General features: G+C 38.7%; 1 protein-coding gene across 1 annotated transcript; it reads right to left on the bottom strand.

Annotated features, from left to right (window-relative positions):
• Positions 1-9,060: 9,060 nt before the first annotated feature.
• LOC130715623 (protein MAIN-LIKE 2-like) lies at positions 9,061-13,080 on the bottom strand. Its single transcript, XM_057565740.1, has 4 exons — positions 12,025-13,080; positions 10,482-11,492; positions 9,636-10,396; positions 9,061-9,547 (listed from the first exon to the last, which is right to left on the bottom strand). The coding sequence occupies exons 2-4, from the start codon at positions 11,485-11,487 to the stop codon at positions 9,191-9,193; spliced, it is 2,124 nt and encodes a 707-aa protein (XP_057421723.1). The 5' UTR covers positions 11,488-11,492; positions 12,025-13,080; the 3' UTR covers positions 9,061-9,190.
• Between the last annotated feature and the right edge of the window lie 1,251 nt (positions 13,081-14,331).

Genomic DNA, 14,331 nt, shown 5'->3' with positions numbered 1-14,331 from the left:
ACCCCCATATCATCCCAATAAAAAATATACAAATTTTGTTATTCAATATTAAATCTGCAAAATTTTATTTTTTTCTTAACTTTGAATAAATATTCAATATTAAATCTGCAAGATTTTGTTTTCTCTTAACTTTGAATACATATTCAATATTAAATATGCATTAAAAAAAATATCCACCTCATCCATCTGTAAATTTTTTATTTTTTCTTAACTTTGAATATGTCCATCATATATAAAAAAAAGTGCAATATTTGTGAATGTTTTATTTATATTTTATTTGTAAAAACATATCTGTGCTAAAAATAAAATATTTCCTCTCTTTTTATCTTTACAAATACGTTAATCTCTCACAGTTTGTTTCTTTAACCTCCTTTATGTTGTCGGTTTGAAAGGCTCATCCAACTTCATCTTTGTCTTCTTCTGGTGCTATAGATTGCATGAGTAAGTTTATCAATTGTTCTAATCCCTTCTTAACTTTTTTTTATTCAGACTAATGTTTTCTCAACTTATTTTAAAAATTGATGGTAGGAGAGTTTGAGGGATGTTTTGACGCTTTCAATGAAAGGTCTGATACATTGAGAGGCAAGGTTGGAAAGAATGCATTTGTGAGATGGATGGAGAGGTGAGTTTCTTTGCAGAAAAAAGGTTATGTGTTCTTTTTATATTTTACTTTCGCATTTCACAACCGAAATCTTCATCTTCATATTTCACTATTATGAGTATTGTTGCTTTCTCTTTGTAAAATTTTGATCTTTTGTTGGTTTGTGTTGTTTTAGATGTTCATTAACACATGGAAAGTGCAACATGTTTTTCAATATTTTCACGAAATAACTATAACTGAATTATCTCTTTCTTAATTCATACTTCTAGATTTACTTTAATTTATATGAACAATTAAATTCATATTTACTTTTTTTTTTGTTAATTGGGCGACTCTAGCACTACCCGGCGAGCGGTCTTACTACCTGGCGTGTGACCCCGGTTACTTGGCGAACAAATCCTTATCACGTGAGTCATCTCACATTTCGCGAACCATTAATCATGACTCAATCACCATATTCCATATATGGGTGGTCTCACACTATTTATGTATTTCTTACGTCATGTTTGCGATTCATGTATTATTTATCTCATAATAGCGATATATGTTTTTACAGCCTTAGGTGACCCACCCACTTTTATGGGCGGACTAAGTTTGTATGAGGAATTCTAAATCTATGTATCTAGGGTTAGACACCTCTATAAAACAGGGATGACTTATTATATTATGAATGTTCATCTTGATAATAAAATAGATAGGTTTATAACTCTCTCCTTAAACGAGTCTTGGTTCATGAGTCATAAAAAAAATTCATATTTTTTATAGTTAGACTGAAAATTCTAATTTGTTTGTTAACTTAATTTTTTACATGAATGTCTTTAATTAATGAATATTTATATTTACAACATAATTATATTTTTATTTTTGTTTACACTTAAAATATAATAATTAATAAATATGAAAGCTATAAAAGGAAGGTTATAACTTAATGTAATTCAAATTTGAAAAAGATTCAAATTTGTTTTGGTGAAAAAAATATTGAAGTTTAAAATACAAGTATTCATTTATTTTTTCTGAACGTCACAAGTATTCATTAGTAAATTAGAAAATATTTTAAATAAAACCAAAGATTCTCTAAAATTTAAAACTTAAATTAACGGACTAAATAAATCATCATCAATATGATCGTAATTACTAGATTTGACTTGATATCATATTTTAAAAGTTGATGAGATAGACACTTTCACATCCTTTTCTCCTATACACATATTTTTTTCTCCATTTCTGCTTATTCGCCTTTTAGCGAATGACAACACTCAACACATATTTATTTTCTTTTCTTACCCATGAGATAATGTGTTTTATCTTCTAAACTAATCTTGTAAACATTTGTCTCCAAGGTCTATTATTTCTCCATATACAATTTTTTTCAATTCCAATACCATGAACGATTTCAAGATTATAATATTATACTTTAGGATTTAATTTAATTTATAGATGTGATATATGTCTCATACTAACATCATAATCATTCACTTTAAAAAATCTATGTTTTTGAGTTTTTGGTATTTGTTAAATAATACTTAAAAATTATATGAAATGATTTAAATATAATATCAATTTTTTTTATAAATGACAAAATATATGAGATTACTTAATTCAATTCTTCAACAATTATTAAAAAAAATAGATTCAAGTGTTAATATTAGACAAAATATATCATGTATTTTGCTGGCTTCTGCCTAATTATAATCGATTATTAGAGTTAGATCATGGCTTTAGCGTGATATGACTTACGTTGGATCCTATGCTAGCCGAGAGCCTGTTCTTGAAATGGGATATTCATATTTGCTATCCATCGGGGTTTTCATCTCTGGTTTTTGAAACAGGTAGTCTTTTGTTGAAGGATGGGCGCAAGTCACCAGTGGCATCACGCTCCTACTCGCGGATGATTGTGGAGGATTTTTTGGATCTTAGTTGAGTTTTTGCCTCCTGCAGTTTGGTTCATGTGAAGTTGTTCGCTAATGTGGTGGCAAACTGTATATCAAAGTTAGCTTTATGTAATTATGTTCATGCATGGGTTGAGGAGAGTCATCCGATTTATTTTCTAACTAAAGAAGTCTTACTTTACCCTAATAAAATTTATTTCTAAAAAACATGTCCATTAGAAAGAAATATGGAAGGTCTTAGCATATTTAAACTCTTATATACTATTCATTTCAAAAAATAAAAAACTCTTATATACTATATTTTAAATAAAATTAGTCTATAAAGATATTGAAAAAATTTACGAAGAACATAAAAATTATAATATTTTTAACACTTTTAACAACCAATGTCACTTTTAAAAAAACAACAAATGTTATTATTAAAAAAATTATTAAAAATTCGAATTTGAAGTCCTATAATTATTTTCTTTGCCAAAAAGTAATCCTATACAATAAACTCTACCTTATTTTAGAAATAGTCAAGTATCCTAGAATCTTGGGTTCCTTGGTATGCATAGTTGGGTTAGATCTATTTTACAAGTGTCATGTGGCTTGATAGGATCTCATCCGGTTGAACCCGTTGCTGTTTACGATTTCAATTGGGGACTCTCCTAGAGGTGTAGACGTTGACATTAGAGGTTGTTGATTTGGGTGTTAAAGCATGGTTGCATGCTTAGTGGTGGAGGTTTTGTTGTAGTAGCTGAATTTTTGGTCGGCTTTCTGTTGACTTGGTTACTTTACCCATGTTGAGAGGGTTGTTTCTCAACATTATATATATATTTCATTTTCGAAAAATAAACTTTATCCTAGAAAATCAAATTAAGAAAATAACTTAATTACTTTTTAATTTATTTTATTTTATTTCATTTTTTCATCATATTTTGTTAGCTTAAGTGGTAAGTGCTAAAAAGGTTCCAAGATCAATCTCTCGCAAGTGTAATTTATCTTTCCGACGTACCAAAAAATACTATAAATTCAACAAAAGAAATGTATATTTATTTTTAAAAGATGTTCACACAAGCAAATCAAGCCTCTGTTCTTCATCTACGGAACTTAACATGTCAACAAACGACAAAACGGGCTACTCTTATGAATAAATGCAAGTCACACCAATTTTATATATTGATAATTATGAAAATAATTACCAAGCAAGTTTATCATTCTAACCCCTTAATTTTATTTCTTTTATTATTATGATATTAAATTGAAATATCATACGTAAAATTATCATACTAAAGATCTTTCCAAATTGACATTAACATCTATTATTTTTAAGAAAATATTAATATATAAATTATAAAATAATAAAAGATTAAATTAATTCGTATAAATGAGTATTGAAAATTGAATTTAATGGATATGCACTGTCAGTGTAAAATAGTTTTACTTGACACCCAATTGAATTCTGCCAAATAAGAAAATATGTTTTTATTTTAATTAAAATTAAAAATGAATGTAATTTTCTCTCCTACGTGGCAAACATTGATTGGATGTCAGTGCATATTCATTAAACTCTTGAAAATTTATCATAAGTGTTATAGTAACCTTTAAATTTTTCCTTTTTATTTTATTTTGTTCAATTGAGCTATGGTTGCTCGTAGGAGAAGGAGAAACTCAGAGGATTGGAATTTCATGCAACTATGGTTGCTTATTGTGTGACTAATTTTAAGAGAAACAAACTAAGAGGGCCTATACTGGATTATAAAAACTTTGGAGAATTTACATTATTAAGGCTTAATCCTCAAATTAGTCCTTGTCTTTGTCTCGCCGTCTGATCTAAGTCCCTCACCGGAAAAATTTGTGGAATATGTCCTCATTTTTGCAAAACGTCTGGAGCCAGTCCTCGCCGGAACTCCGAGCTCCGGCGAGTAATGATTTGACTTGCTGACTGGACTAATAACGCTTACATGGATTTAAAAAAAATAAAAAAATAATTTACACATTATATAATTAAGGTTTAATTAATATAAATAAACTTATTTCTTAATCTAACCCAAACTTAATTAACCAAACTTAATTCTCCCACAAACTTATCTTAATTCCCCCCAAATTACCCTAATTCCCAATTTGCGTCAACTCAGATACAACAACAAAAATTAACGTTGCTGCTTCTCCCTTTCCTTCGGGAGTTGGGTTTGGGGCCTCCCCTATGGGGCTGCGCGCCCCACCCTTTTTTTTTAAACCCAAAAGTGCCCTACGGAAAGGTACTTTCCGTATTCAATTTAACTGAATACGGAAAGGTACTTTCCGTATTATATTTTGATGACTACGGAAAGGTATTTTCCGTATTTAACTCTGACAGGATTCCCCCTTTTTCCACCATTACTCCTCCCTCACCAACCTTCACCAACCCCTCACCAGCCCCCCTGAACCTCCTCAATGCCTCCAGACCATCCTCTCTCTCACCCTCTCCTACCTCACTTTCATTCCCAAGCTTTTTTAAACCCAAAAGTGCCCTACGGAAAGGTACTTTCCGTATTCAATTTAACTGAATACGGAAAGGTACTTTCCGTATTATATTTTGATGACTACGGAAAGGTATTTTCCGTATTTAACTCTGACAGGATTCCCCCTTTTTCCACCATTACTCCTCCCTCACCAACCTTCACCAACCCCTCACCAGCCCCCTTGAACCTCCTCAATGCCTCCAGACCACCCTCTCTCTCACCCTCTCCTACCTCACTTTCATTCCCAAGCTCTCCACCACCATCCACTCCTTCATTTCCCAAGCTCTCCACCACTACAACAAGTGTTGTAGTAGAGGTAAGTCTATGTGTTTATTTGTTGTTATTTTGTAGGATTAAGTAGTGGAAGTAGTTAGATTAAGTAGTTTAAGTAGTTAGATTAAGTAGTTTAAGTAGTTAGAAGGATGGGTTTTTGAATTCTGAGTCGTGATATAATACGGATTGTTATCTTCCGTATTGAATATGGAAAGGTACTTTCCGTATTCAGTATGGAAAGTAACAATCCGTATTCAGTATGGAAAGTATATTTCCGTATTGAGTATGGAATGTAACTTTCCGTATTCTCTTCCAGGGATGACAGATTCATTTTTCTTTGGTGAGTCACAATTGATTGAAGCTGGATTTCACAATGGTCAACCTGAAGAGGCCACTACAGAGGTGCCACCACCAGCATTTGTGCCCCCGTGTATAAGTATAGATGTCTCGCATTTATTTGCAACTGATCAGGTATTCTTTGAACATATTTTTGCATTGTTTTGAGAGTGTAATATATCAATTCTTATTATGTCTTGATCACCCTTGTAATCAATTCTTATTATTATAACAGATTTTCCCTACCCGTGATGATCTTATCAATTGGGTTCATGGAATTGCGATTGAAAATGGATATGTTACGTTGATCACAAAGTCAGATTATGGTGGGAATGGAAGCAGAAAAGCTTATGTCATGTTGGGGTGCGAGAAGCATGGTAAATATGTTCCTTATAGAGACCCTGACCTTGTTGAAGGGACGAGATCACAAAAGACAGGTTGTCCTTTTAGACTAAAAGGACGACCTAGGAAAAATGGCATAGATAGAGATTGGCGGCTAAAGGTGATGGAAGGTATACACAACCATGAACCAGCTAGGTCACTACTTGGGCACAATTTTGTTGGTCGTCTAAAACCCGGAGAGAAGGAGCAAGTGGGAAAAATGACAAGGAGTTGGGTTCCACCGAGAAAGATGTTGTTGACTTTGAAGGAAAACAATCCTTCAAACTTGACTACCATATCTCAGATTTATGGTGTTTGCAAGAGGTTAAGAAAATCCCTCCGCGGGGGATTGACAGAAATGCAACACTTGTTGAAGAAGTTGGACGGTGACAAGTATGTCCACTTTGAAAGACATGAGCCTGGATCGGAAGTCATTAGGGATGTATTTTGGGCTCATCCAAATGCTATCAAACTGTTCAACACATTTCCATATGTAGTGATTATGGATTGCACATACAAGACAAACAAATATGCAATTCCCTTGCTTGAGATTGTTGGACTGACTTCCACAGATAAGACATACTCCATAGCCTTTTGCTACATTGTTAATGAGGGCACAGATGACTACGTTTGGGCACTGGAGTGTATGAAGTCTCTATTAGCTGATCAAGCCATGTTGCCTAAGGTGATTGTTACTGACAGGGATCTTGCCTTATTGAGTGCTGCTAAGCAAAGCCTTCCTAACACTACACATTTATTATGCTTGTGGCACATCAACAAGTGTGTTTTGGCAAAGTGCAAACTCTATGTTGGCACAGATGATTTTGCTGAGTTGGTTATGATGAAGTGGGCAGAGGTGGTGGATGCTGCAACAGTTGAAGAATTTGAAGTGAAATGGATGCAATTGTTTAATATGTGCAAGGCAAAATACAGCAACTTTACCTCCTATTGTTCTACTACATGGTTGGTTCACAAGGAGAAATTCGCCAAGGCATGGACAAATCATGTGATGCACTTTGGAACAACAACAAGTAACAGGTAAAAAAATTACATGAGCTTAATTTATGCGTTGTTTGTTCATTTGATAGATTGTTGTTAATAAGATATCTATTTGTTGTTTGCAGGGCTGAGGGTGCACATGCCAGTTTGAAGAAGATGTTACGGGATTGCAAGGGTGACCTGGCCACTTCATGGGATGCGTCGCATAGTTTGACATGTAATCGACATACTGAAATATTAGCATCGTTTGAGCGCAGTATTCACAGAATTGATCACATTTTCATGTTCCCATTTTACACAAATATTAGAGGATTTGTGTCAAACAAATGCCTGCAGCTCATCGACGATGAACATATAAGAATGAAGTCCTACGGCGGATGCGATTGCTTGTTGAGAGAGACTCATGGACTACCTTGCGGTTGTGAACTTGCAGGTCACCGGTCAACCACTCTCTTGGATTAATCACTTTGTACAGGTATTTTTTGATTGAGTACACTAATATCCAATTGGTGAAATGATTTGTTGTATTTGCAAGTTATCTAATTTTATTGTTATTCTCTATAATGTAGCTCCATCTAACTCCTGGACATTCTATGCCGCCAATTGCTCTCCAGTGGGAACGGTATGTTGATCCTACATCAGTAAGCTGGTGCGCCCCATATGGTACACGTTTAGGAAGATTCACATCAGAATACGAAGCTTGGCTTGTTACTTTTGGTGTTCCTCTTATTCACCAAAGCTATGTAGACATCACCTCAGATTGACACCACACTTTTGTGTGATATTCATTTGTAAACGCTCTGTAATATTAATCTGATGGGCCTTGCCTTTATGATGTTCATTTGTTGCTTTTAATAATATTAATTTGATGGTCATTGTTATATTGATGGGCCTTATTATTTTGAATCAGCATCAGGGATAATTAACATAGACAACCACTCTGTCATCAGAGTCCTGTCATTTTCATCCACCCCATCATCAGAGTCCTGTCATTTCCAACCACCCCATCATCAGAGTCCTGTCATTTCCAACCACCCCATCATCAGAGTCTTGTCATTTTCATCCACTAAATGACGAACTTGAAACCTGACATTACTATCTACCACCAACCAACCCCAACCACACTTGTATTATCCACCAAACACCATAAATCTTTTGACCATTCTGCTATAAATCTCTCTGGGTTCTTTATTCTTCTTCATCCTTTTCTTCATGTCTTGCTTTCGAAGATAAAAAAAAACAATGGAACAAGACTGGGATGCATTAGTCCGCCGTTGCAAACGTCAAGGCAGCACTTCTAGCAGCTCTCGTCCTCTCATTCATGGGCCAGCTGGCGCCGTCCAGGCTGCCATGTATGGGCGTAGATCCAACCCTAACACACTACTCATTCCGACCCAAGAATTTGTGAGGCGTGCGCTCGAAGACAGATCAACCGAAACCGATCCTGATTTCAATTCAAATGCTTGGCTTACAGCCCTGCAATTGGTGGAATCTGCCACTCCGCTGGGCACAATCACAACGAATGTTGAGAGAGTAGAGAGTGTTGTTGCTGTTATTAAATCATGCACTCCCAATGGTTTCGGAGATGCCAAAGTTACCCTCAAGGTATTTGCTCGCTTTTGTCCAGCTTCTTTAACCGTCAATTTGTTGTCTCATTTTCTCTCACGATTGCATTGATTTAGGACCCTACGGGCACCGTTGACGCTAGCGTCCATCGCAAGGCCTTCACTGACGGGGAATTTAGGAATGTCATAACTGTTGGATCTGTTCTTGTTCTCCAAAAGGTCTATTACCTTAAACATTAATCTTGCTTCCTTTGAACAAGTACGCATTAATCTTTTAAATTTGCAATTTACTTGCAGGTTGCTGTGTTTGCACCGAGTAAATCTGTTCGTTATCTGAATATAACGTTGCCCAACATAGTCAAAGTATTTCCACAGGATAGCGGACCCCACGACTTCATCGATATCACTGAGGATTAATTTTGTTTTCGTGTTGCTTCTGAATAATTTCGTGTACCCTTTAAACTGTTTGCCATGAATTATTTATGTTACTTATCCTGCCTTTGATTATTTACGGTGTAGTTATACGGGTTTTTTTCAATACAAGAGTCGGCATATAATGAGTGAAAATAGAAAGCATGATTAATATAAAGAGAGTCCTAATACAAAGAGTCACATGTCATAATATAAAAATACAAAAAAAATATACAAATATACAGTCAATCACTCGCCCCGACCCCTACCGGCCCCTCTACGACCTCTAGGTCCACGGGCTCTGCATCCACGGCCTCTGCCTCCACGCGCACCCTCTGCAGGAGCACCCTCTGCAGGAGCACCCTCTCCACGGGCTCTGCCTCCACGGCCTCTGCCTCCACGCGCTCTGTCTCCACGACCTCTGCCTCCTGCAGCTCTAGCTCCTCGGACAGCAGCAAAGGCTACCCCTTGGGTACCAATGAAGGCATTGGATCTAATAAGATCCAGCGCCCTCTCAGTGAGGGATCGGGAATGCGTGCCCTCTGCAGGAGCATCTGGCACCTCGAGTGACTGCTCCAACAAGTCCACGGCCCGACGCATAACAGTCTGCAAAAATAATGTAGATACATTAGATACAAATAAAATATCATGAACAAAAAATCACAATTGAATGGAAAATAAAATTCAAACTTACCACTGCACTGAACTCCTCCCTCCTATCATCAGGGATGATGAACCGATGGGACACAGCGCTGTACCACCTCATGTAATCCTCCACAGCCTCTCCCGGATATGTAGCGGGGATCCCCTGAGGGCGGAGGTGCGGCGCAAACTCAGCAAAGGCAGCATCTGCGGTCTCAGCAAGGGACCCAGACGTCTGGATCTCAGAGGGGTGTCGAGGGACATCCTGTATGAAGCCAAACTGGCGCAGAACCCTCTCTGGTAGATGCCGTCGAACAACACGGCCAAATGGCGACCGGATGTAGCCAGAATACATGGCCCTCGGATCCCGTGGTCGATGAGCCCGATGGTCCTCAAATGGGGTCCATATAACGTCATCCACCGTCAGCTCATCGAGCATGACTCGCCTCTCATCAAGGCCTGCATGCCCGACCCGGGACATAGCCCACCGCCGCGCCCTAGGCTGGTCCTGCGAGTACTCCGGATCCGCCCTACGGATAATGACGCGGTCAGAAAGGTACTCGTAGACCCATCCTAGCAGGAGCGAGCTAAAACCTCCCATCTGGGTCGTCCCCCTCCTGGACGCTCGACTAAGCTGGTCGTATAGCGTAGCGAGCGCAATCGCGCCCCACGCGTACTCGCACACTCGACCAAGATCCTCCAACATCCCTATCCAGTAGACGGTCGTATGGTAGCCTCCGCTCTTGCTAGCAAAGAGCGTGGCGCCTAGCTGGTTCACCAGCCAAATCCGTGCAGCGTCCTCATATCGGTGCTCTACAATGAAGTGAATTAAGTTAATAGTTTATAACAATGCAATAATAATAGATACAAAGACAATACAATAATAATTAAGACATACCCGCCAACGCAGCCTCATACCGGGTCTGCAAGACCCCAAAGCGAATAGTCTGGGACCTATTCGTATCAAACTCAGCCTCATAAATACCAACAGATCCTCCCATCAACTGAGCACAGAGCGCTGCACACTCGTCCCTCTCCCCCCTCCCAGGCGTATAGAACCTCGACCCCATGGGGAGATGGAGAAGAGCCGACACGTCGTCCAAGGTGATAGTCATCTCCCCGAACGGCATGTGGAAGCTACTAGTCTCCTCAAGCCATCGCTCCACAAGGGCCAAAATAAGGCCTGCATCTGTCACCGGGTAGCTGCAATAGGGTAGCTGATGAAGACCCGTCTGCTCAATCAACTCTCGAACCCGCCTGTGACTGTCTGAATCACCATCACAAGCAAGGTTCCAAACCTTCCCCCCAGCTGTGGCCACCTTCAACTGTCGACGGTCCACATACCGCTCGTCTGTGCGTAGGAGTGCATGCCACGCCCAGGGAGCCTTGTGATCAGCATAATGGGTGAGGAGCGATAGCTCAACAGGCCCCCCCGGAAACGGCGGCAACCTCTGGATCAGGTCCTCCTCGCCACCCTGTGCCCCCTGCTCCCCCTGCTCTGGCGGCAGGACATCAGCATCAACAGTAGGCAGAGGAATACTATCCTCGTCAGATCCTCCCATGCCGGATGAGGCCTCGCCTGATGACTCCTCGCCGGAAGACTCCTCGCCTGAGGACTCCTCGCCTGAGGACTCCTCGCCTGAGGACTCCTCGCCTGATGACTCAACCATGGGAGAGGGCGGAGAAACAACTGTAGGTATCTCAACCGTGGGAGACGGCGGATAATCAACCAGAGGAACCTCAATCATGGGAGACGGCGGAGAAACAACTGGAGCTGAAGCCTCCACCGCCTGAGAGGTTGCAGCATGATCGCCGCGCCGGCTAGAAGCATGTAACCGCCGGTGTCTATCCTCAGTAGCCCCGACATCCTCACTAGAAGCATGAGACCTCTTTCTGTTCTTCATTCTCACTATATATTCAGAGCAAACATTCACTATATATACCATTTCAGCCATAGACAGAAACATGATGCAAGCAAATGGAAAATTCCTAGAATTTTATAAGTACATAGATGATAATCGGATCTTCTGTGGATTATGCATGCTTGGATCAACTTTTATTTTCCTAATAATCAATTATGGCATCTAGAAACTACTCACAAATGCTTTGGAAACCTTCTATAATTGATTCTGAACCCAGAATCAATTATAAGTGTTGGGTTTGGTTCTGAGATGAATACGGAAAACGTTTTTCCGTATTCAATACGGAAAACCATGTTCCATACTGAATACTGAAAACCATTTTCCATATTCAATACGGAAACCTGTGATCCGTATTTACCCAGAAACGCCATTAACGACAATGAGCTATCGGCCCTAAACCCAAACCACATTCAAGACATTTCAGCCAACAATACCTCTACACAAGCAACAATCGACTACCCTAGGGTTCAATGATTAACATAATTTCAAGTTAAATGGGGAAAATCCAAAAATCCTTACCTCTAGGTTTCAATTCTGAGAATGGGGTTGTGAAGAGCTTTGATGGAGATGATGGAACCTTTCAAGTACACGGTTCAAGCAAGGGGAGCGACAGAGATCGAAGGTTGAAGAGGGGAGAAGAGCTTGGCAAAATACGGAATGAAGTTTGAAATGGGTTTGAATAAACCCTTGCCGGTTTACATACTAATATAATACGGATATAAGACTTCCGTATTGAATACGGAAATGTTGCTTCCGTATTCTATTAAAGGGGGGCGTTCCAGTAATTTCCCCACTTTAAGTGGGGCGGGGAGCCCCATAGGGGGGCCCCAAACCCAACTCCCCTTTCCTTCCTTCCTCCGCACACATCATCCATCACCAACCTCTGAGTCTTCATGGAGCCACCATCACGGAGCACCCAACCACCACACGATCTCCCGCGAACCAGCACCGCTGCCAAACAAGTTCAAACCTCCATCTTCGCGTCGCACTATCGCTGTAGATGAATGGGTTGATGATGATTCTGATCTGGGTTTTCGATTTGTTCCTTTGATGGAGGGGGGAGTGGGAGATGAATGGGTTGATGATGATTCCGATCTGGATCTCGATCATGTGGGTCAAAGATTCAATGGATCCGGATCTGGGTTCAATGATTCAGATTTGGATTTTTTCCCTTTCTCTTTTGCTTCTAGGTTTTTTGAATCTCAAACCCTTTCTTCTTCCCCTCTTTTCTCTTCTCCACCTGTTTCTTTCACAAGTTCTTGCTTTCTGGTGTCTGGCGTGTGTTGAATTTCAGTGTTTGCTTTCACAAATTGGATCTGATGGTTTAGGACTTTCTATGAACTCATGTTATGGATTGAAAGGTTGAGTTTTTAATTTTCCTGGGACGGTGGTAATTGGCCCATATGGATTAAAAGGTTGGATTTCTAATGCATATATGGGTTTTTAATTTTCCTGGGTTGATGATAAAAGAGGGGAAGAAGAAAGGATTTGAGTGGACGGTTCTGGACTTGATTTTCCTGGGTTAGAATGATGAAGATAGACCGGTGGATGATGAAGGATTTTGGGTTTGTTAAAAAAGAAATTGAAAGGGGATTTGTTAATTAGATTAGGGTTAATTTTGTTAATTTGTTTTATTTTTATTAATTTAATTTAATTTTCTGATGTGTTAATTTTTTTATTTTTTTTAAATCCACGTAAGTGTTATTAATCCAGTCAGCAGGTCAAATCATCATTCGCCGGAGCTCCGGGCTCCGACGAGGACTGACTCCATACGTTTTGCAAAAATATGGATGTATTCCACAAATTTTTCCGGTGAGGGACTTAGATCAGACGGCGAGACAAAGACAATGACTAATTTAAGGATTAAGCCCATTATTAATATAGAAATGATATAGGACTAGATATTATATGCCAATAGCGTATAAGACCTAACCATAATTATTTTCCTGCACTAATCTAGATCATTCAATTAAAATATGAATAAATTAATGACCAGGAAAGATGGGCACGGGTGCCTCCCTAAACAGGTGGTGGACCGAAGTCTCCGCCGTAAAATCATGTGAATGAAGTCTCAATAAATATTTAAAGTATTAAAAAAAATTAAAATTTCTACACACATTAGCTCTGGATAGTTAGTCAAGTAATAAAATTATGAGGAATATAAACTAAAAATGGGGTCAAGGAGGAGATGAACCCCCGTCCTCCGGTAGATATCCAAGTTTACATACCACTAGGATGAGACTTGTGTCGTAAACGCTTACGCCTTTTATTTTATATAATGTCTCGTTAAACACAAAATATTTATTCATATTATTCATTATATAAGGTTTTTCTAAAATTTTGGGGGAGCCTTGGCTCCCCTATGTCACCACTAAGTTCTGCCCCTGATTGTACTCTCCTCTCCCATTCAGTCGCATCCCTTTTCGTCATCTTTCATTTGTTTTCCACCATTCATAAATGATGAACTTTAGTGTTAAAATGCAACTATACTTTATGGTAAGATAGAGGGAGCAGTTGCTGAGAAGAGTAGAAGAGCTTGTAAGAGAAGAGAAGGGTTTCTTTCTATGTTTAATTTCTTTTCATTTTTCTGGTTGCAGGCTGGACAAAATGCAGCTCCTTGGGACTTTTTCAATGAACCGGTTGAAACTGGTAAACCACTAATTTTTACTGGTCCGGTCCAGTTTTCATAACATTGCTTATAAATATAAATTTGACAGTATATGCCCAATTGAAGTCGATTGGGCTTCTTTTTCTTATCCATTGTGGGCTTTTATGAGTTTACGCCTTTCAACAGCAAAATTCTTTGACAAAAAAGAATACTTGCAG

This window comes from Lotus japonicus, chromosome 4 (genome assembly GCF_012489685.1).
Source record: "Lotus japonicus ecotype B-129 chromosome 4, LjGifu_v1.2".
In the NCBI taxonomy this organism is placed as follows: domain Eukaryota; kingdom Viridiplantae; phylum Streptophyta; class Magnoliopsida; order Fabales; family Fabaceae; genus Lotus; species Lotus japonicus.
The sequence above is the reverse complement of the archived record's forward strand: the minus strand, read 5'-3'. Positions and strand labels throughout refer to the sequence as shown.